General features: G+C 41.6%; 1 protein-coding gene across 1 annotated transcript in view; it reads right to left on the bottom strand.

The window, feature by feature from the left end:
- Positions 1-22675, bottom strand: part of MPPED2 (metallophosphoesterase domain containing 2) — a 106785-nt gene that overhangs the window by 66347 nt on the left and 17763 nt on the right. The window contains exon 3 of the mRNA XM_075162785.1: positions 3025-3206. Coding sequence (XP_075018886.1) covers positions 3025-3206 — 182 coding nt within the window. The remainder of the gene's footprint in view (positions 1-3024; positions 3207-22675) is intronic.

Raw genomic sequence — 22675 nt, 5'->3', positions numbered from 1 at the left:
GACAAGATGCTGAACATTTTGCTCAGGTGAGATACCTGAAGAGTTGCAAAGGGATGCAAGACCCACAAAATATAAAATTGCAGGGTTGACAGAAGTGCTTTCAGTCCCGTGTAACTCTGGCGTATGTTACACCCAGTGAAGTACAAGTGAGCCAAGGGGTTCAGAATAATCATCTCTTAACTTTTCCCTTGGCTTTTCTGCCAAGAAAATTACGGATAGTTACTATATTTTAGTTATCCCATTATATAATCCTAGTGGAGATGAGGTCCTGTTGTTTTACCACAGAGTGGGTAAAATGAGCCGTAGAACGAAGCCTAGCTTTGATCTCACTTCTCTCCCTCGAGGTATAAACGATACAAATGCCTTGTCTTCATTACTGCTTTACAACACCATCGCCAGTGAGGAAAACCATGCACGTAAAAGATATGAAAACCCCTTTCTATAAGGACAACATTGTATTTGATGGGAGTTCTCAGTGCATTGCTTTGGAGTAAGGTTCCTACCAACTCTGATGAAAAAAGATGCCTCCCGCTATATGGCAGAAGAAAAAGGAATCCTGCTTGTTCCTGCCTGCCACTGGTATGTATTTTTTAAAGTATTACAAGTCATCACATCACAACCTTAAAGGTATTAATCTTCACAATATACATAGTAAATAGTAAAATGCGATTACTCCCATTTTGCAGAGAGGAGCCTGAAATAAAGTGGCAAAAGGGCATGCCTGACTTCAGAGTGTTTTGATTCCAGATGAGGAGAGGACAGCACTGGAGCAAGTATTCACCAACGCGACAAGATTGCACAGGGGAACCAATTTGCTGCCCCTTATGCCAGAAACCTAATAACTGGTAGTGTCATATATATATGAAAATGCAAGTGGACTCTGTGCATGTAAACAAAAAAAAAAAAAAAAAAAGAGAGAATGGAATAACAAAAGGAATTTTTTCTGTACCTGAAATAGGGAAGCCTGAGGCCAAAGCCTCACACTGCCAAGGCTTCCAGTTACAATGACACTGACTGCCAAAGAATGCAAAACCTGCTTTCTCTGATAAATACTATACTGACTTCTGTAAGAACTATATACATGCTAAGAAAGCCCCATGGTAAATTATTGAGGCTGGAACAAAACCTATTCAAAGGGTTATAATTCTTCTGTTACAAATGTTAAACCAAGGATCTATGTGATAAAATAACATCATCATGGAACACCTGTTAAATACAAGGAATGCCAAGCGGCTGCCAATACTGTAAGATTCCCCACGGAAGGGTGAAAACATGCTAGCAGCTTACTTGTTTTGGCTTTCAGCAGCACTGAGTTAGTGTTTTCAAATGCCAAGCCCTGGGCATGGGCTCTGGCTGTACCAAAACAATCCTTGTGAAATGACCCAAGGTCCAAAGGGGAACTTTGGTAACCAGACGCTGCTCTTGGCAGTGCATTCCGGGTAGACTTTGGAGGTCTACGCTCTCCAGAAAGCAATTCCTTTTCTGGAGCTGCCTGGCATCTGTAACAACTGAAACTCATTGAACAGCAGTGCTGCCCAGCTTCTCTACAAGGACCGAAGCTTGGTGGGACCACACCGCCCTCTCCCAGGGCAGCCTCCCACTGCCCCTACCTTGCTTGCTCCTCCTCCTTCGCAACGCTAACATTTGCAGGTTATCACAAAGAACATCAGAAGGTGAGGAAGATGATTCCTACTGTCTCTTCCCTCAACCTATGTACATACCCACCTACTTCTCCTACCACTTCTTACTTCCCAGTCCTGCAATTACATTCCTAGAAAAAGGATAGTTTTGAGCCCATAAAATCTAGTGCTGCTTTCTAGAAATAAGAACGATAAAACTAAATTACAGTAATATGGCAGTATCTGGAAGCCCCAATCCCACATGCACAGCAACAAAAAGAAGGGAAAACGTTCTCTAAAATTGGGCTATGGGAATCAGAGAAGGTCAGACGGAAGATAAAAAGAACAGTATGGAGAAAACACAAAGGAGGGCGCAGAGATGGAGAATATGGAAGCTCTTCTGTTTAAAAATTCCTTTTATAAATCCAAATGTTCTTATGTCTTGAAGGGTCAGCCAAGGAGCTCCAATGGAATAAAATGATGCTATTAAAGGCATGTAAAGATGTGACCACCATACAGCAGGCAAGAGAGAGTGCACTGATGGAGGTAAAGCACGATGACAAAACTACACTTTCAAAGGTTTTTACATAATGCTATAAATTCATTCTAATGTTTCCTGAAGATCAGCTGCTTGAGTCACCTTCACCTCTGACTGTTTCTAATGCAAGTGGTGACATGGCAGTACAAGCCAGCCTACCAGTGGCATTTATAACAGAACATCCTGCACAAGTTCCCCTCCTTCATTTTCGTCTTCTGCTGTGGCAATTTAATTGCCCTCATGTGTAGCAATACACTATCAAGGCACTGCTATCAACTACAGCAGAATACGAAAGGCATTCTACCGAAGAGGCATTGAGTGCCTGCATTCAAATTTAAAATGCCAGTACTCTAACTCAAAGGGGCAATCGTGTGAATACCACCCCAAAAAAAATTCTCCTCTTCCAAACAGTATTAGCGATTTTGCTATCCTATACTGTGGGAAGAAGGACCTTCATCATTTCCAAATACGTTGTAACTTTCAGCACTGCTTTCAATTATGGTAAACCCAAAATACAGTGAGCAATAGTTTTGGCTGTGGACATAAAACCCCACAGCACCAACTAACAGGACGCTGTACGCATTCACGTGAGATGCCACCACCCCTCAACACACGCAGAAGGCTACACAGCCCTTGCTGTAGAATGACAGAATCTCTTCCCCCAAGATAATGCAGAAATACAGCAAAGTCTCTAAATTTGTCTTAATTAACAGAATCATACTGAGACTAGAAACAGCACATCACATGAGGACAAGTGAAGCAAGGGTAGGGGGGGATTTGCAAGTGCTCTAATTCAATTAGGAGGCAGTGACTGACACTTGGACAGGAGAGGTTAATTGGGGTCACCAAAACGCAGTAATTCCTTACCTAACCAGTCATTAAACTTCTTAACCTCTGAGGGCAGTCCCAGTTCGGTGAAATCGCCCGTGTGGAGAAGGATGTCCCCATAAGGCATCTGGATGCCATCTGTTCTGGAGTGTGTGTCTGAGACGCAGACAAATCGCGTGTGGCCCGCTGGTTTTGGAGTGTCATATGGGATAGGGTCGACCCTAAAGCAGACACATAAAGATCTCGTAACAGTTCCAAGGTTAAAGCCCTCACATCTATTATTTCAGATATCAACACAGATCTATCTCTACATAAGCATGCATGCACGGACATACACACCCATTTACACACACCATGCTGAACGAAATGACCCTGTAACGCCACACTGCCGAAAAGCCAGAAGGGACCACAGTGCTGCTTAAACACTCACCTGGTAAGGAAGGAAGATTAAAAAATACACAAGATATGGCCAGTTTCTGATACTCAAGGTAATTTAAACATGGGAAAAAATGGATTTGAGAGACTTTGAATTCAGATATATTTTTTACATCATCTGCCTTATACGTGAACAAGTGCGCAGGCCATTAAATAACAGGTCTTGCAGGTGGGCCAGCTCTCACTTGAGCTGAGCAGCTTAGCATGTGATTTTGTTCAAGAGCATAGGCACTGCCATAATTCCAGCAGGAATATTTGTTTACTCATAATCGGGTACATTCAGGAGTGCTTTGATGAAACCTGGAAATTGCAGAACTCAGTCTAATGACAACTTCTTACCCTCATACAAAATCCTGAGCTCGTCTTACCAAAATCTATAAAGTCAGGAACTGCTGTGGTAGAGCACTAAGCAACCATAGATAAAACATTTTTTTCTATAGCCAGTGATGTTAAAAATTTAGTTCAATTGGTTATTTGCAAGCTACATTTGTTAATTTGATCTTAACAACTACATGTGAACCAGCACAGAAGTTTGGTTTTGAGGTGTTTTGGTTTTTGTTTTTTAAATTTAAGCAGAACAGAAAAAAATAACAGGGAAGAAAAATGCTTTATGTGATCACTTAGTGATTAGAAGTTCTAATTTGTAACAGAATAACTTAAAATACAAAAGACAACCCATTGTCTACTTTGGAATAGCAATTATTTCTCTGCAGAGTCAGCACAATTTGATTTGCTCAACTTAACTCAATATTTGAATAGCACAGCATCTGGATTAATATCACAGAAAACCCCATCCCAACTCCACAAAACTTCAACCCATTTCCATTGATATGCCACTTTGATCACGGTTCGAGCTCAGCCGCAGCTAGAAATTTTGAGGTATGTAGGAGCTATGTCAGAATAATAGTCCACTTACGTCTCAAATCCTCAGAGCAGTGAAACCAAGCTCTAATTATTTTAAAGCACCCAAAGTTAGGCTGTTCTAACACTTATTGGCACAAACTGGCACAATAGACATTCAAAAATCAGTGACTGAAAGTAAAAAGAAAATTAAACAGGTTTTATTGGTTTTGCTCTCCACACTGAATGAAAAGAAAAACAAGTAACTAGAACATATCACTTTTTCTTAAACCCCCATAGTTGTAATGAGATGTATGATCAGTAATAGAAAATAAAGCACAAATCCTAAGAAAATACAGACTTTCAAAGTATTCCTTTACTTACTGAACTGTATTTACTATTTTTAGTAAACTAATTTACTATACACTGAACTGTGTGAAAACTGCCACCAGTCTTTAATTTCGGCTCCCTACATAGGTGAGAAAAAGCATCCCCCAGGGAGCAATTCAGCTCCCTATGCTGGGGAGTTTATAGTGGTTCAAGAAATCGAGCTCCATATGGATATGTACCGGTCTCCAATGGAAAAATGTCCACGTGAACGCACTTCCTAACAAGATTTTACTGAGTCTTTTAGATTTGGTAAAATGTTTACTAACAGCTGAAATTTTAGCGGGGGGGAGGAGGGGGAGGGGGGGGAGATAATATTTGTTCGACTGCATTTTCCTAGGTACCATAATTATTTCCAATCAAACTGTATTTACCATAGATGTACCGCATTCAGTTGCCATGGTCCACTGAATTAATTTGCAAAATGCAGGCTCTACAAGACGATGTTTACTTTCATTTGGTCTTTACTTTAAAAACAGATTTTACTGGAGGCTCAACTGGAGGGGAAGGGGCAGTTTGGTAGCTAACTTTTTTGGGTTTTGGTATTGCACCTCCTATTGCACCCAGAGCACCAGGTACGATGAGTTAAGCCATACAACTGGTTACCACTACAGAAACCCACTGCAAAAATCTGAACTCTGACTATCAATGGATTCTTCTCTGCAAGGGTCAGAAATTAATGTTATTATTACAGAGGAAAATTCATTTACCCATTGAAATCACACTGGCACAACGGGCAGAACGGTAATTATAGGTCATAGTGCTTCTGTATTCGGTGTCTTCCTCCCAATTACTGAAGGTAAGCCAAAACTTTTAAAGAGTACGTCACACAGTAAACATGGGGGTCTCCGAATCAACACTTCCACACTTCCAAGTGTGTTTACTCCAGACAACACAAAAAATGAACACCAACTTTCATCAGTACCACGTACCTTGTTCAGATCGTCTCTGCTTGAGCCATGACCAGCACCGCCTGCCTCTCGGGAGTCCAATTTTGTTCACACACAGCAGCTATGCTTTTGCTATTCTCTGCAGTTTGTTTCCAAACAAACCCTGTTTTGCTTTAGGCAATCCCTATTAGAGTATGACACCAGAATCTGGTTTAGGACTTTTCTATTCATGCAATGACTTACTTAGAGAAAATTCTATAATCGAAATTCATTTAAGTTCTTGACCCTTCTTTCTCCTCTTTACAAACACTATGATGTTGCCAAATAACCTTTTTTCTACATCTTAGCTTAATTTCTTCTCTTACTCACTAGTGCTTGCCTACTAAGTATTTGAAAGTGAGATACTGAAGATTATTGTGTTCAGCCATCAATTTATCTTACTCAAAATAGTCCTTCAATAGAAACTTAATAGAAGTGGTGTTATTGCCAGTCCCAAAGGCTCAAGTTTTCTTTTCATCCACCGCTACAGTATGGCAAACAGTAATGCACGATTTTTCTTTTTCAGTACATCATGAGAGGATTGGCCTCTGAACTGGTGAGACCCGCTACCGCAGTAGGCGAGGCGCTACCCTTTCACAGCTTTTGCTCGCTAGCAGGCTTCTACCTGGGCTGCGAACGTCATCCCTTCTTCTGCTCACCCCACGACCCAACGTCTGGGGATTACGGGCTGGCATTTCTAAAGCTCTGTAATAGTTATGCATCTGACCCTCACTGCATTTCAACAGGAGGTAAAATAATTATGTCAGCCCTGCCCACCACCAGTCTCTGCTGAATCAGAGCACATACCTAAGAAATTCAGCATATTCTTTACCATTTGCTCCAAACACAGCGCATCCAGCTAACTTTGACACTCTCCATCACCACCAATGCTTTATTTTTTCAGTCTTCTTGAGCTGACAGACTGAAACACTTAACAGATTATTTGATCACTATATTTGGAAAAGCATGCTCATGGAAAGATGCAGTACATGTTATTCCAGAGTAATTTACATGTTCGTACGTTAGGATTAATAGCGTGATCAGGAAATGGAAAACAACTTAAGAAAATAGCCAAGTATCAAAATGAATGAGGATTTTTTTGCCTTAAGTTAGTACATGATTTTGGGTGTCTAACTTTCTTGACAGTCAGCTGTTAATAGGTACTTAGCTACCCTAAGATATCTTGCACCTTAGAAAATCTGGCACTTAGGCGTTTTTTTCAGAAGTTTATGCAAGACCCAGAATGAAATCCCATAAGGCCGTTGAGCAATGACTGCTTTCTAAGGTCATGACAGTAATGTAAGATCTGACACATTTAATGCATTTATGACAAGGGTTTAGGAATCAGAAGGGACAATGTGATCTTCATACACTTCTACAAGGACCTTGTTTATCAGATAATTACTTGGCTTTACTAAACTGCCCTTACCACCAGTTGTTCTCATTTAGAGTACGAGTCCCTCAGGTACAAACTCAAATTTACAGTTCCTCACACGTTGCTGCAGCTGAATCAAACGACGAGAGAAACCATTTGGCTTGCTCAGCTATCACTAATCAGTATCTTCCTCCAAACCCAGGGTTACCATGGCATTCCGAGACGGCGGGGCCGCGTACGTAAGCAAGCCGAGCGCTGCCCCTCGCCCCGCCGGGGCTGCACGGACTTGGACTTGCACGCTGTCCTCATCCATCGGACAGCAAACCTTGTCGTGGCTTCACGTTTTAAAAGCTGAGATTAAATAATTAAACCACAATCAGCAACGCCGAAGTTATCGAAGGGATTTTGAGAGCGAGGTAGGAGGGCTGAATTCAGAAACTCACAGAGGAGGAAAACACTGGGCCCTTCACACGCACGGAGGCAAAGGACTTGATTTAGGATGTCACGCTATGGAACAGACACATTAGCTGTGTATTTCGGCCCAAGCTTACGCTAGTTACTCATAACGATGTCTTATAAATCAGCAGCGTTAGAAAGTACCTCCGAGACAGAAAGGGCAGTGCAGCCCTCCGAGAGACATAGCTGCAGGCAGAATTACACTGGGATCCTGTTTTCAAAGAAAATTTAGAAAAGACACAAGCACCATTTTTCTGAAAGAAATAGAAGTTTTGATTCCAAAGGATAATTCTGCCTGGGTGACTTCGAAAGCTGAAAATACAGGGCTCTGGCTGGGTTAGCCGGTCCCCGGGAATGCCTGCGCTCCGAGAGCTGAACCCACAGCCTTTTCACTTCCCTGCTCTCTTGGGTTTTGAGATATGCAGACCCCAAATCCCCTCTTATAGAACAATTCCCAAGAAACCAATTCATCCAAGAAAACTAAATAAAAATCTTAAACATTAAGCCAGGAAGAATTTCCAGTTCCTAAAGTGGAATAAATCACTCTGATGAATGCAGCACCTATGCTGGACAAAACATTTACAGATGCTGAAAATCACCCCCCCCCCCAACCCTACAACTCAAACCAGCACTACCACTGCTTACACTCCACTACTTTTTAAGCTGTTTCTGTCAGCTTTGCTACAGGTGAACAAGTCGGTGGTCGCTGCAGAAGACCACATAATTTCAGTCTTTCCCAGACTCACCAGATGCATGAATAGTCCCGTGACATACGTCCTTCCCAGGCTTCGTCACACTGTATGCTGTCTTTTCATCTCTTAATAATTTCTCCATTGGGTTCTATCTGTGACTGAATTTGTGGGTTTGTTTTCTATGACATCCAAATTAGTATTCATTATAGATCCATTTAAGCACAGACTTCAAGTCTGTGTATCACATAAAATCTGCATGTGTTGTTACACTTACTCTACTGTTTTGGGAGTCATTTGGAGATGCTATCTAGTAACTATTCTACATTAAAAACATATTTATATTAGTAGCTTTTAAAAAACCACCTACTCATACTTGCTATGAATAGTCATAGCTTTTTTTATTTATAGTTTAGCTTCCTCTTGAAAAACCTTTATACTCTTCCTGCTACTCCTATTTTCAAAATTTGTAAACCAAATACTTTTTCAAAGAGCCAGTTAGCTTGGTATATTTATTTTAGGATTAAAATACAAACATTTTCTGCAAAAACACTTTAAAAACGTTGTTTCTAAGTGCTGTTAGTTCCCTCTCCTCAGCTAAGGCAACAAAAGATAATTTTGTTGAAACTGGAAAACAAAAGCAATAGGTTTTCTACATCTTCATCTTTTTCTTTCTTTGAACTCATACCTCTGCCTCCACACATGCTCCCTCTGGCATGGGAAGTACAGGAGAAATAATGGGAATTTCTGTGAAAACTCTTTGCTACAGTACTTGAAGTATTTGTTACCGTAGCCAAATATCACAGCTTTGTTATATTGTGATGTTATTTCTCTCAGAGCCAGTCCCAAGTCCTTGGAATTGGGTGATCATGTGAGACCTGTGACTTAACTATTTTTGTCAAAATATATCAGTAGGTCGCTCCGTTGAAGAAAAATGCATGAAGTGCACCTGTATGTCCTGCAGATGTTCAAGAAATGGAATGAAAATAAAAGATGTGTAATTGTTCTTTTTTTTTTTTTAAATCTCAGGACTACTAGGCCAACTTCATAATTTTAGAACCAGTTTTTTATGTCACAGACCAGGAGGACTATATCAAAATCAAACTGTAAATGCGTCTACATTTTGAAACAAAAATTTAACATCTGAATTTAAAATCTTCAGCTCATAACATTAACAGAAGTCTTAAGATGTCGTGTCACTCAGTTTAGTTGATCAGGCTATGAACATGGACACATTACTAAAGGCTTCATACACTATCAGATTAAAGACCAAAACTCTAGCATCAAGTGTGGAGCAGACACAGGGCCCCTGTTCCTCATTAGAACTTACTCAAAATCTTTTGAGCTGCTTCACTCTCCCAAAGCTACACGGGAGCAAGCTTTCTGCGCCTGCGCTGCTCTGCAACTGCGTCTCCCACAGCTGCTCTGGATGCGGTTCCCCAAATTTGTAAGGCATCTTGGAAGATCCAGGCATTTTTTTTTTTCCCCTCTACTGAAGCCCTGTTATTTCTTACAATGATCACCGCGACAGCACCCATCTCAACGCCCCACATTTCAACTCCCCTACCTGCCCCAGCTGCAGGGTGCTGGCAGCCAGCGCCGCAGCCGCGACGGCGCGCGTGGGGACAGCCTTCCCACGCGTGCTGCCCCTCCGCGACACCCCACGGCCGGCCAGGCAGAGCAAGCGCATCCCCTCGCCCACCGCGATGAAACACCAGCGGAAGGGCCATGGCTGGGCACACACCAGAGCTAACAGCGCACAGTCAAGACCAAGGCTCTTGGATGACAAAAATCCAGAAAAAGGCAAATTACACAAAGAGAGGCTGTAAGACTGTTGGGATGGTGACTGAGACCTTGGATTTTTACCCCAAGGACTCACCAAGCCCCAGGGGTTTTACCCAGCGCTCTCTCTCCTTCGCCGCAGGCTCAGCCACCCGTGCTGGGATCGACGCGGCCCCGGCACGCAGGGCTGCGCCTCCCCAGCTGCTCCGACCAGCTGCCATTGCTCCCTGAGCCGGCTCGGCTCACTGCCTCCACAGGCCCTGGCACCTCTATCTCCTTGAGTCATCTACCATGGCTGCCCTTGCACACAGCCTAGATGCTGGTTTCCCAAGCACAGCTGTAGATCCCAATCCTAAATGAGACTCTACGGGAAGATGGCCCAGCGACAGGAACTTTTAAAAAGGAAAACAAAGCACGTGCGTGGAAAAGGGGGAGGAGGCGAAGGAGAGTAACACACCATTGACAGCTGTCAATAACCATTTCCATTTTCTTGCTTAAGAAATCCTGGTCCCCATGAGTAAAGCCAGGCACCACAGGGTACCATGGCTTTCCTCAGCCGACAGGGTAGCAAACAAACTGGAGAAACAGCCGGGTGGTGGGACTGGAAGGAAGCCCAGCAGGGCGAACGCGCCGCTAGCAGCACCCCACAGATGGTCGCTTCAGCCCAACGCCTGCCCCAGGGAGGAGAGGTAAACGCCAGCGCACCCGGCAAGAAAACGACAGCAAGCCAGCAATCTCCACAGGGCCACCTCGGCACCTCTGCCTCCCCTTCCAGAGCTCCCTTCCCACAGCCGCTGGTATTAGGGAGCTCATGGCGGCCCCTCCAGCAGCGTGAAAGCTCAGCACGTCCCTCGCTCCTGGCTGTCACGCAGGAGATGTACCTCCAGACCCACCGTGCTAAGGCTCCTACGTAAGGAGCCGAGGGCTTGAAAATTCATGCCAGTCAGTCAAGAATTATTATCACCTCGTAACTTGAACAAAACAGGCCTTTTACGAATATTTTTGAAGCTGTAGTGACTATTTTATGAAATGGTTTGGCAAATATCTTCTCAGTATTTATAACTGATCTCCTGATTGTGAAAGGGAAACTACAAAAACTTTTGAGGCAGGTTATCTCATCACGTTGGACCCTCCAATGAAAGGTGGACTGTCTGCAAATTCTTACAGCGTAAATTCAGCACATCATATAGATATCCAGACATCTTCAGCCAGAAAAATATCTACATGCACATACACAGAGTTGATTTTGTGATACAACACATGCTGAATGACACAAAGCCAAATACTCATTTCCTCCCAATAAACACAATGAATGTCAAAATACAGCATTGCTTTAGTTGGCCGCTACCAGCCATTAATTGTTTAAATCATACATATTAGTGCTTTTGTTAACTTGACTCCATCTTCCAGTATGGTCAAACACCAAGAAAACATCTGGTTTCTTCACTGACTAAAGAGAAAGGGATGCAAATACCTTTCAACACTCTCACTGGTAGATCTTATTTATACAAGCACACGTATCTAAGAACAGACTACCCCAAATTAGCTAGAAAGCCACACCTCTTCTGGAAACCTCCATGTACATGTGTCACCCATCAAAACCTTAGAGAGAGTTCTGGAAACTGTAAAACCGAGGTCTGATATTTATTTCAGAAATTGCATTAATTGCGTCTCAGTGTAATGTGGTGGGGGGGGAAAATTACATTTACAAACCCACAGGAGGATTCAATGTACCACTCAGCAGCTTACTGCTAACGTTTCCAACAATTATAGCTGCAGGGAAATGATGGATCTTTTTATTACAGGTTTTTGTAGCTTCCAGTGAGATTTATGAGATTAAACAGAAAAGACCTATATTATCCACTGTCATCATTTGGGCAAACTTAAGAAAACCCTCCTTTATAAGGAATTTATAATAATACATCTTCTCAGCCTGATACAAACCTCAACTAATTAAGAGTCTAAACTCTCTTAATCCCAGATTCTGGTCAGTAATAAAACCAGAAAGAGGTAAAATCCAGATTTTCTATGGTGTTCTTTGGGGGCAAATAGTCACCTGGTCTTTCTTCTGAAGTGCCTAACCTCCTTTGATATTAATGGGGATTCAGAAACCAAATTGCTTGAGCACTTTTGAAAATCCTATGAATCATCCCTTTGCAGATGAAATTTCTTTTTAGTTGATGAAATACCTTCTAAAATTTGGGTATAAGTGGCTTTCCAAAGGTTAGAGAAGCAAAACAGAACTGAAAACAGTATCAGCATCAGTATCAGCATCACTCTAAGGTCCAGGCAAAAGTTTCTCCTTTAAATAAAACAGTAAATTGCCATTTTTATGCTGGTATGGTTTCAATTAAAAGTCATTAAGAAGCACTTTTCCCACATTCTTTTGTTGTTGTTGAACTGCTATAAATTATGCCTCCCCCCCCACCCCAAAAGAACTCACTGGCTGACAAAACTGCCCCTACTAGAAGGTACATCAATAAGCTCTCTACACCGAAGGCACATTTTTATTTCCCTACTATAAGCTCTACAAACACCAACTTATTAAATATACTCAAAGTATAATCTGGCATCCCAAACCCCAAAGAGAAGACAATTTAGAACCAATTTTAATTTAAGGACAATGAGATTTGAAAAATTCACATTTTTATATCTGAGCAAGAGTGAGGCTAAATTAATGTGTGGTATCCCTCCAATTATTTCAATTGCATGAGCCATAAAATGGGGCGAACTTATTTCTAGGGTGGAAACCACAGAGAAGGGTTTAGCCCTTGCTTCAATAGTAAAACAGTTTTTCAAATTGTAATGCAAAAAAACCCTCCAAAAATAAATAGAAGCAGATCTCCAGGACAGATTAAATTTAATTGGTTTCGCTCTAACTTGACACATCAAAAATGTGATCTTTCTCAGAAATTAAGTCGATTTTGGTCAGAGGGACAGATGTAGAAAACTAATGAGAGGACTTATAATCACAAGGTTCTGTCAAAAAAAGAATTGTAAAAGAGAAATTACTGCTGCATATACTCCACTTCTTACAACCATTTGTGTTAAGAATGAAATCCGGAGCGTCCTAAAATGTACCGAATTCATACGCATCACTCAATACTTTTTCTTGGAGATGATAAATTCAGCAGTAGACAATAACTCTTATGTAATAAGGCAACTGGACAGCTGGACTCGAAGGCATACAAAATTTTGAGGAGAACTGATTATCTGGCAGAATTTGCTATGAAATCTAAAATCTATCTTCATGTTTCAGAAACAAATATTCAGTGTTTAGACACCCACAGGATTGAGCCCAGAGCGTTTGCTGAGAAACACCTGAGGTTGGTTCTGATTTTTTTTTCCCCCAATATAAATTTGGTCTAAAGTATACTAACTACTTGAAATTTCCCTGGTTTACAGGCTCAGGAAATACAAGTGTTCTTCTTTAATCCACAAGTTAACTATACAGTGCAAGTAAGAAACTCTGCACTTAGCCTTCTCATTTTACTTTCTGACCTGAAGGCATCACCCTCTCCAGGGATGAGATGCGATTCAATCTCCATGCAAGCAAAGTGTTAGCCCTCTCCTAAACAGAGTGCTAATCGCGAGTCTCTCTGCTGCTCTGCCTTACGATTTGACTTCCACAGGGGTGATGGAACTGAGTCCAAAAAACCTGTTCAAAGGAAGGACAATTGATGCTGGGCAAACACCACCAGTTCCCATTTTTAAGTTACTAAGGGCATAGAGCGCCATCAACATGCCTATGGAATTGTCACTGATGCCAGTCGGAGACGGGTCAACAAACAGAGCGGAACATATAACTCAAATAAAAAGATATTTCCTAGTACTCATGCAGCATCGGATACCATTTAAGGAAGTAAATTGGCAGACACTGTATGTTATCTACAAAATACATTTGTGGATCTGAACCAGTTCAAAAATCTCTCTCCGTTAGGATGTATATTCTCTACTGCATCTAAGCTCTAACAAACTTTTTGAAGATACCAGTAATAAAATGCTTCCCATCGAAATCCGAGCATCTAACACTATTTTCCTACTAAATAAAACTCTTCATAATAGCTATGCTGTCTTAAAAGGCCTTTTGCCACTCAGTCTCATGTATATGAATTATTTCAGCCCTTGTCAAAGGTTTCAGCTTCTAGCTCCTCTTAAGGTTTAAAAGGCTTTCTGCAGGGAAGATGATAAAATATAGACAGCAATTTAGCTCTCCTTCGAAAGTTAAGTCCTTGTCTTTAACAGAATAGAGAGAGGAGATTATTAACTAGCTTCTACCAACACTAAAATACAGGTTCCTACTCAGCATCCAGATCGCCGAAAAGCTCAGTACATTAAAATGGTTGATTGAAATTATGTAAGCTTTCATGTTATATAGTCACACAGGTGGCCTAATATTTCTATGCTCCTTGTAATTCCATTGCCACAAATTTTGACACCAGCCTTCTCAAGCTCAACTTGAATTCCAGATTTAGACTGGTGAGAGATCTGAATCAGTCTCAGGATGTATAGAAAAATTTGTATTTCCTTGGTATAATTCTCTTTGAAGTAGGGGGAAAAAAAAAAACAGAACCAAGTTCTGCTCTTAGATATGCTCTCAACCCTTCACAGTAACTTTGCTGAAGACACAGAAACATAAAAGATGACTTTGGGCATCTACTGGAGAGAATTTTGCACTTTTATCTTTCTATCCTTTATCTTTCTACTGCAATTGTCTTCATTACCGCTAACATCGCCTCCCTGACATACATGTCCAACATGAAACCCGGTTGCAGACAGAACCGGATTCAACCAACAAAATGCTGCAATTCCTTGGTGACTGGATTAGAGAGGGCTGTAGAGTGCTGCACCGCAGATACTGAAAGCAGGTTCTTTTATTTGTAAAAGATTGTGCGAACCACATTCCCAGCTAAAAAGATTATACCTGATAGCTTTCTCCCTCTTTTCTCTCTCTCCAGTATTAAACAACTTATGACGAGGAAACCACAGGTCAAATAGTATACATTCCACAATATTTCAAGATACAAACATTAGTTTGAGGGAGAAAAGGCTTGGTAGATAAGCTATGGGGGGGGGGAGAAATAAAATCTCATGTCTGCACTAGCAGAACATGGCACGAATGTGGCTTCAGCTGGAGATACTCCTTAGAAATGCACAATTCATTCTGACTTACTTTCTTCCCCCCTTTATTTTCTTGTTCAAATCTCGCTCATTATTTGATGTTCGTATACGCTTTCTCCTAAGCAATGTGTACTCATATGCTAGAGGCTGCTGAACTCAGCACCAGTGCCTTCTTACAGAAAATAAAAAAAATCTTATGGATAAAACCCAGCACTGAGTATTTTTGTCGCACCATCACTATAACTTGTCTATGGCATTTATTTGACACACATCACATTTAGACAATATTATGAGAAGCACTGCTGCATATACGATCAGGAGGTTTTATCAATAATGTAGTGAATAGGCAGAGGGTTTGTGGGCAACCACAGTGTTATAGGTTATCTAAGAGCATTTTTGTTTTGCTTACACTTCTATCATAAAAATTAATGACTTAAAAGTCCTCAGTGGGAGTATCTGGGACATTCATATTTATCAGAATTGTTACTGACTTCTGCAGTTAGCAATTATTCTTACTATGTTAAACCATCTATTTCCAAATATGTAGCCCCAAAAATCAAATAAAACCAAAAATGAATTATAGTCAAGATAGAAATCTACCTTAGGGATACTTTTAGAAAACTCAATTTAAAAATGCATTTACTTTCGCTTCTATGCCAGGAACAGAGGCAGGGGAAAAGAGGGAAGAAAGAACAACAGAATCATTTTGATTTCAATGTTATCTACAAGTCAATTCCAAAGCCAAATAAGCTGAAACCCTTCAATATGCAGTTTCTATATGTGAACAGTAGTAAGGTATTATCACGTATGACTCAGAGGTTGTTGCTAATTGTACAAACCTAATTAGTAATCACTTAATATGCAACAGAACACAAGACCTCGAAAGCTTTGAAAACTAGCTGCTTTCCAAATCCATGTGTTGCGCCCTACCAAAATTTTGGTTCGCGTGGCAGATGTAGAAGTGCACTGCAGAAAGCAATTTCTATGCCAAATACAAAAAGCAAGTGTTTTGTAGCTTTGAAATTTAGAGAAAGAGTATCACCCTGAAAAGCTCCAGGAAGGAGGGAAACAAGCTGCACCATATAACATTTTACGATACAAAATGAGATGTGGGCAATGTAATTTCACTTATGTGATTCAGTTATAAGCGATGCAAATGCAATCTCACTGATTACACTTCAAAACAAATGAGAGAATTTCATTACTCCAACCAATGCATTAGACAAGTAAAAATTGTGAAACATCCTATCTGCAGCAGAACAAACAGAAACCATGATTTCACATTTAGATGGGAATAACCAAGGTGGGTGAAATTCATCCTATTGTGCTGGGTGCTGGTAAGGCATAAACTGAATAACGCAACATTTAAGCTCACATAGTCAGTGGTACTTAAGGTCTCATGAATTCCACCAAACTTGTCACTAATAAGCTAAAGACAGAGAAATCGTACCTCACGATCCCCTAAACCATGAGTTAAAAAAAACCCAAACAACAACAAAACCAACAAACAAACAAAAAAACAACCCCACGCCTTTTTTTATGCAAAAGAATCTTTTTCATTTATTTATCTTCTGGTTTCTTCAAGCTTCAGTATTCAAGGAGGTTACTCTGAATTAAGACAGGCTGTGTGAATTAAAAGTACCATAGCTTTTCCTATATGAGTCCCCAGGGAGTCTATTTATTAGGCACAGTCCTGTTTTCTGATTTAGCTTAAGCACTTTTCCTAGAGAATATGAGTGTCCACACCAAGAGGAATTCCAGAGTACCAGCTGCAGAACAGCCTTTTCTGTAGGATCTATCTGAATCAGTTTCCCTATATGGACACACACTTAGTCTTGGTTTTCATCTTCATATTCCTCTTAGTACTTAAAAAGAAAAGAAACTTGAATGTTTTTAATATGTATTCCAATAATAAAACCTAAGGAAAGCTTCAGCTACTTGAGAATTCACAGGAAAAATGACAAACTGGCAAAACCAAAATACATAAATGCACGGAATATCAGGGTGCACTCATTGTCAGTTATACTAACTTGGGTGGGTGGTGGTTGTTTTTTTTTTTTTAAACAATCAAACCACTTTTGCTTTGACTAAGAATATGTGTAAAATTGCACCCACCTACCCATCCACAGAAATTTTTCTCAGCATGCAAATGAAATGCCAGTTCTTTTTCCTATCAATATGGAGCAGGAAAAGATACCTTTCCAGGGACAGACTATGACAGAATTCCACAACAGCTCTGCAAGGCTATGGAGAATTACAAATTTTAAAAAATATGTTTCTCTGAGTTTTCAGCAAAAAATCATTACTAAACATTCTGTAAAAGACAGCAGCTAAAACTTCCCAGCATCTTCGACAGGCTTGTAACTATTAGGGCATTTTCTAAGTAAGGAAACAGGCTAATTCAGTAAGTTGCTCAAGGAGACAAAAAAAAAAAAACCCACAACTGTTAAAACCTGGGAACAGCTGTCTTAACCATTTCTTCCTTTACATCTGGATCCGTTTGCTTTTCAGTTTTCTTTACATTTCTGCATTCTGGCGTTGCCACTGAAATTTCCAGTTGGACGGCACGAAGGGCCGTGCTCGTGCTTACTGAAGTCAATAAAGTCAGAGTTCACAGTGACCGTAATGGTACAGGAATGTGAGCTAAGTGAAACTATTTTGTTCACTCAATACTTTAACAGTCATCTATATTAAACAGAATTAGCAGTTAAGATTCTTAGTTCTTTGACTAAAGTGACTAATTTCCTGCAACCTTTCTCCTCCTTCCTCCCTCCAAACTTTTGGCAATCAAGAACAGACTTACAGACTGTTTCATAACGAATACTGCCCTTAAGGGCAAAACTGGCAAGATACTTCAGTCTGTTCCAGAAATCCCTTCTGCAATTGATTATTCCATCTAGTTCTCTACTGGTTTACTTTGGCCTATAAAATCCTGAGCTCCTTCATCTTCTGCAGACTGAATACTTGAGACTAACTACACTCCTAAAGGGCAAACGGCTCTTTCTAGAGGTTCTGGTCAATCTCCCTTCTGGAAAATCAGCCGCTCTAAACTTGTCCTCAAGAATGGCCTTGTCTGCAGGCTGCTGTAGAAACCAAATGGTAACACGCTCAGCGGCTTTCCAGCAGCACCTACTTTTGCGTAAGAAACCATCTCTAGCACTTGCTTTTTTCCATTGGTATTACCTCTAGTAACAAGGATCACATCTATTTCTCCCCTTGTCAAGTAACATGTTAGATTTTTTTAAATAATGATCATCTTCAACTGATGAAGAGAAGAATATCACGCAGTTCCAAAGAGCTATGCTCATCTCGCCCACACAAATGACATTTTCCTGTCTGAAACATCACAATCTCCCCAAAGACCGTTTCTCATGGAAGTAACACCTTGCTGTTGTTATGATTCAATACCTGCATCCCCTTTACAGTGTGTCACCAGGGTAGCAGCAAATATAGTTTAACAAGCACAGATGTATATTTTTTGTAAAACAGCTAAAGTGGCTGACAACGACTTCCATACGAAGTCCACCCCACTCTCAGATCTGGTAAAGGCCGCTGTTTGCAGGTTAACGGTGTAAAATGCACAAGCACAGACTTGGCCCTCCTTAAGGGTCAGAGTGTAGAAGGCGAGTCATGAGCTGTTTCATCAGTACTTGTCAGGAAAAAGGGAAAAAAGGCCTTCTTCCTCTCCCACTAACTCTATACTGGGAGCCTATGGAGGGGTGGCTGGTCACACCCGCCCAACCACTCGTTTCCAGGCACGTTTTCCCAACCCCATTCACAGTGCAGCTGCAGGAACGCCCGTCTTGAGCCAGCAGAGTTCAGGCACCGCCGCCCAGAAGGGAGGGCTCACAGGCCAGCCGTGCTGACCTAGACCTAGACCCAGCCCCTCTCCTCTGCCCACCCCGCCACTTCTCACGGCGCGACTGCGGGCCTGGACCAGCCGGGAGCTGCGCGGCCCCTCCAGGAGCCGATGCGGCCGTCCAGGCGGGCAGGGGAGCACGAGCACAAGTGAAGCATCAGGAGCACTGGGCACGGCAGGAATGAAGGCGGTGGGCTGCTCCTGTCAGCAGAAGCTACCTGTTGGATCAACATAGCAATTTTCCTAAGTGTTAAGTAGGTTGTTTGCCTTCCTATTAAGACAAAGATAACAAACTCCTTGGTCTAATGAGAGATTTCTCCATTTCCAGACACAGTTTGAGCTCGCATCCTATGTTCGACTTCTAGATGACTCCTTTTGTTAGAGACAGTATTAGGCTTGGATGGGAAACAGACTTTCTAAACAGACAAATTAAAAGCAAACAAACAAAAGGAATGAAGAAAGAAAAAAAGAAAAGCAATTAACTTTAACATATTGAGATAACAAGAGCCCTGACTGGAGTTTCTTTATTGTGCTAAGGGGCTGTATTTCACAACCTTCTTCACACCTTTCTTTCCCAGCATCTCAGTCCTAACCATCCATGCTTTTTTGTTACTCCATTTTTTTTATATCTTCCTTGAACAAAACTGTATCCTTAGACGGTCTCATGTATTTATTTGAAATTCAAAAGCAGCAAGTGACCATGCTGTATATGAAAAAGTTATGCTCTGCTCTGTTTTACAGACTTTGCTTTTTTCCTTTTTGTTTTCCTACAACCACTTCATTTTTTCCTGAGGGACACACTGACATGAATGCCACATCAGCTGCCAACTCCATGAGAAGAACATTTCAATCACCCATTACAACTAAGAATCAGACCTCTGAAGTGCAATGGCCAGACGCTGTTTCATGCCCTCCCAGTAACCCTGCAGCATCCTATCTTATCACCGTTTCAAACATTGTCCGCTGTGGGCAGACAAAGAGCCAGACCCAAACAATGATGTTAAATGAAGACTTCCCCCCAACGCAGGCTTGAACTTCTAATGAAACTGATCACTCCTTGGCAAGATAACAAACCCTGCCCGGGTTTTACAGGCTTTAAAATCGAAGTCAAGAGAATGTCAAAAGGAAGCAAGCCTCCAGAGAATGGCAAAGCTATTATTGCATGTAAACAGTCCCTCTGGGAAACAGGTAAGCATCAACTATATGTACGTGTACATACATACACACATGTAGAAACAAATATACACCATGTGGGTTTTTTGATTCCTTCATTTTTTAATCACAGAAAAAAAAAGATCAGTCAAATTCTCCTCTGTTACACCTGGTGAGCAGAAAAAAAAATTTAAAGGAGGCGTTTTGGCTCATTAGATTTTAAAAGGCAGCTGAAGTGGCTGGGACTTTTCCAGAGTAAAGAACTCAACGTCTTTTAATTTCATTAAAATTCAGGCAACTCTGCACTAGAAAGTGATGTCAGTTAGAGAAAATTATTTTTGCAATGTTTTTGTAACAGTAAAAGATCTGATATATATGAAACAAAACAAAAAACCTAAACCCAAGAAGGAGCAAGACTTTTGCTTCCATAGTTTGTCTCCATCTGGCTGCTTGCTGTCAAGAGTATAAGCTTTTTTACCAGCATAATCTGCGTCCTCATTAGGTGGATCTGTTAACATGATTAACATTAGAACTATACTAGCAAACTTCACTAAAATAGATTTGGCCTCTGTTCAGACTAACTGCCCTTTCTTCCAGGAGAGCCACAGGTAGGAGCTCTAAATGAGGATTAAGGGTTTTCAAGGTGAGAAGATCATCCTGCCCAAGGCTCCGTCCTTCACTCATCCCATCCCATTAGCGCAGATTTAAGTGGGACCACGCTGACTGCCCGCAGCTCCCCAGCGGCCTCGGTACCAGGGAAGGTCCAGAGACCCATCCTGCAGCTCAGAACGGGGTGCTTCTCTTCAGCCCTTGCACCGACCACTGCCTTCCATCGTCACTCCTTGTGGCAATACCAGCAGGACAGCTGGCAGCTCCGCACTCTCCGCACTTTAAAGCGCTACCATTCTGGCCCTGCAGAAAGTCAAATTCCCACTGATCTCCATAGGTGCACTCAGGATGTAGAAATTACCTCGGATTATTCTTGTAGCTTTGAACAACAGTGGCAAATTCTTTCCGTCTTGTTTGGAAATTACAGGAAAGTTTCACGTGGGTTCATTCCAGCTTTGCAATTCACCTACACACTGAACTCTAAACCATCTGACACCACGACACATAAACCAACAACTTCACAGCTACGTCTCACGAAGCACTTCTGCAAACGAGCTGCAAAGTCAGCCATACATTAAACACCAGGCCACTACTAATCCGTGCGGGTATACAGTTCGGTAACCTCACCCTTCAGCGGCAGTGCCAGCCTCTGCAGCTCCCAGTCCCCTCCCGCTGCGCTGGTTCCTGCTCCAGCCACCAGCCCTGTCGTGCCAGCGCAACCGTCTGCGGGGACAGATGGTGAACGGGACTGGAGAACCGAACCGGCCTACCCAGAGTTTCTCTCCCTCTCACTCCAGAGGATTATTCTGAATTCCCAGTTATGTTACACGTGCCACACAGACACACGTGGGAGAACAGAACAGCGGAGCAAAGGAGTGAGGGCTATTCAAGTTGGCAGTACCACCACCCCCAAAAAAACAGGGGGCAAAAAAGCCCTCATAAAACCACAGCTTCACACCCTCATTGTCATTATGAATTCAACACGCAGCGGCTGAAACCAGTTCTCAAAGCACGCTGGATGTTACACGGGATGTTAGTTTGAGCAGCTAAAAGCAGCCCCAGGTTGCAGGTCTTTGTGAAACCACAGCGCTAACCAGATTGCTGACCCGTTCGGGAGTTTAACATCACATCTGAAGGCAGTGGTGAACCTTGACTAGGTGCGCAAGAGAATGCTTTCCTAGCTTGGCTTCATCAGTGATTGACCCATATAAAAAAGGCAGAAATACCACAAGGAAAAAAAAATTAAAAAAAGATATTTTGCCGTTTTTAGCAATATAGCTCTGTTTAGGAAAATATGCTACAGCATCTTACTGCTTCTGCAAGGATAATGAAGGCTTAAACTCAAAAATCTTGATCGCACTGAAACCTGTGACAAAACTTCCATGCACAGAGGTTGCACTTCACTATTTCAAAACACTTCCCCAGCAACAATTACAAACTGGCCTTTCAAATGTATACGATGGGGTAGGTAGCTGAGTGAAAGCACAAGTTACTGAAGTTCTACCCTCTTATTATTTTCATAAACATTTAGGTCAAGTGCTGCAGAGCAGCATCACAGAAAGCTCCTGCAAGATTCACTCCAAGAGAGTCAGGAGCAGCCACCTTCTTACTAAGTGCAGGGAGCAGAAGAATGAGAAAGCAAGTAAAGCTGTCAATACAGGGAGTTGTCTATATGCTATTCCTCTGTAAAACCATAAGCACTGTAGAACCTTAAAAGTCCTTTTCAGACATTGTGTCACTACTAACAGCTAACATAACAGGAAATTTTAAGTCAAATAGTGTATTAGCCAAAACAGCACCAATAAATAGCAAAGTTGCCAGGCTTAGCATAAAAATGAAAAACACTAATGAAACATAGCGCAGTTTGTTCGTACCACGTGCAGTCTAGAATCATGCATAATGTAACAGTGCAACTGCTAGCAGCAGGCTCACAGAAGATAATTTACACTTGTTTTTATGGACATGAGGAACTATCTTTGAAGTTGTCCCTAATGAGATTCTGCTTGGCCCTAACAGCATCCTGAGAGAACGTGCTGGTTTTCTCCCCTGCATCCGG

Source organism: Calonectris borealis, chromosome 14 (assembly GCF_964195595.1).
Source record: "Calonectris borealis chromosome 14, bCalBor7.hap1.2, whole genome shotgun sequence".
Taxonomy (NCBI): Eukaryota; Metazoa; Chordata; class Aves; order Procellariiformes; family Procellariidae; genus Calonectris; species Calonectris borealis.
This window is presented reverse-complemented; position numbering and strand designations above follow the sequence as displayed.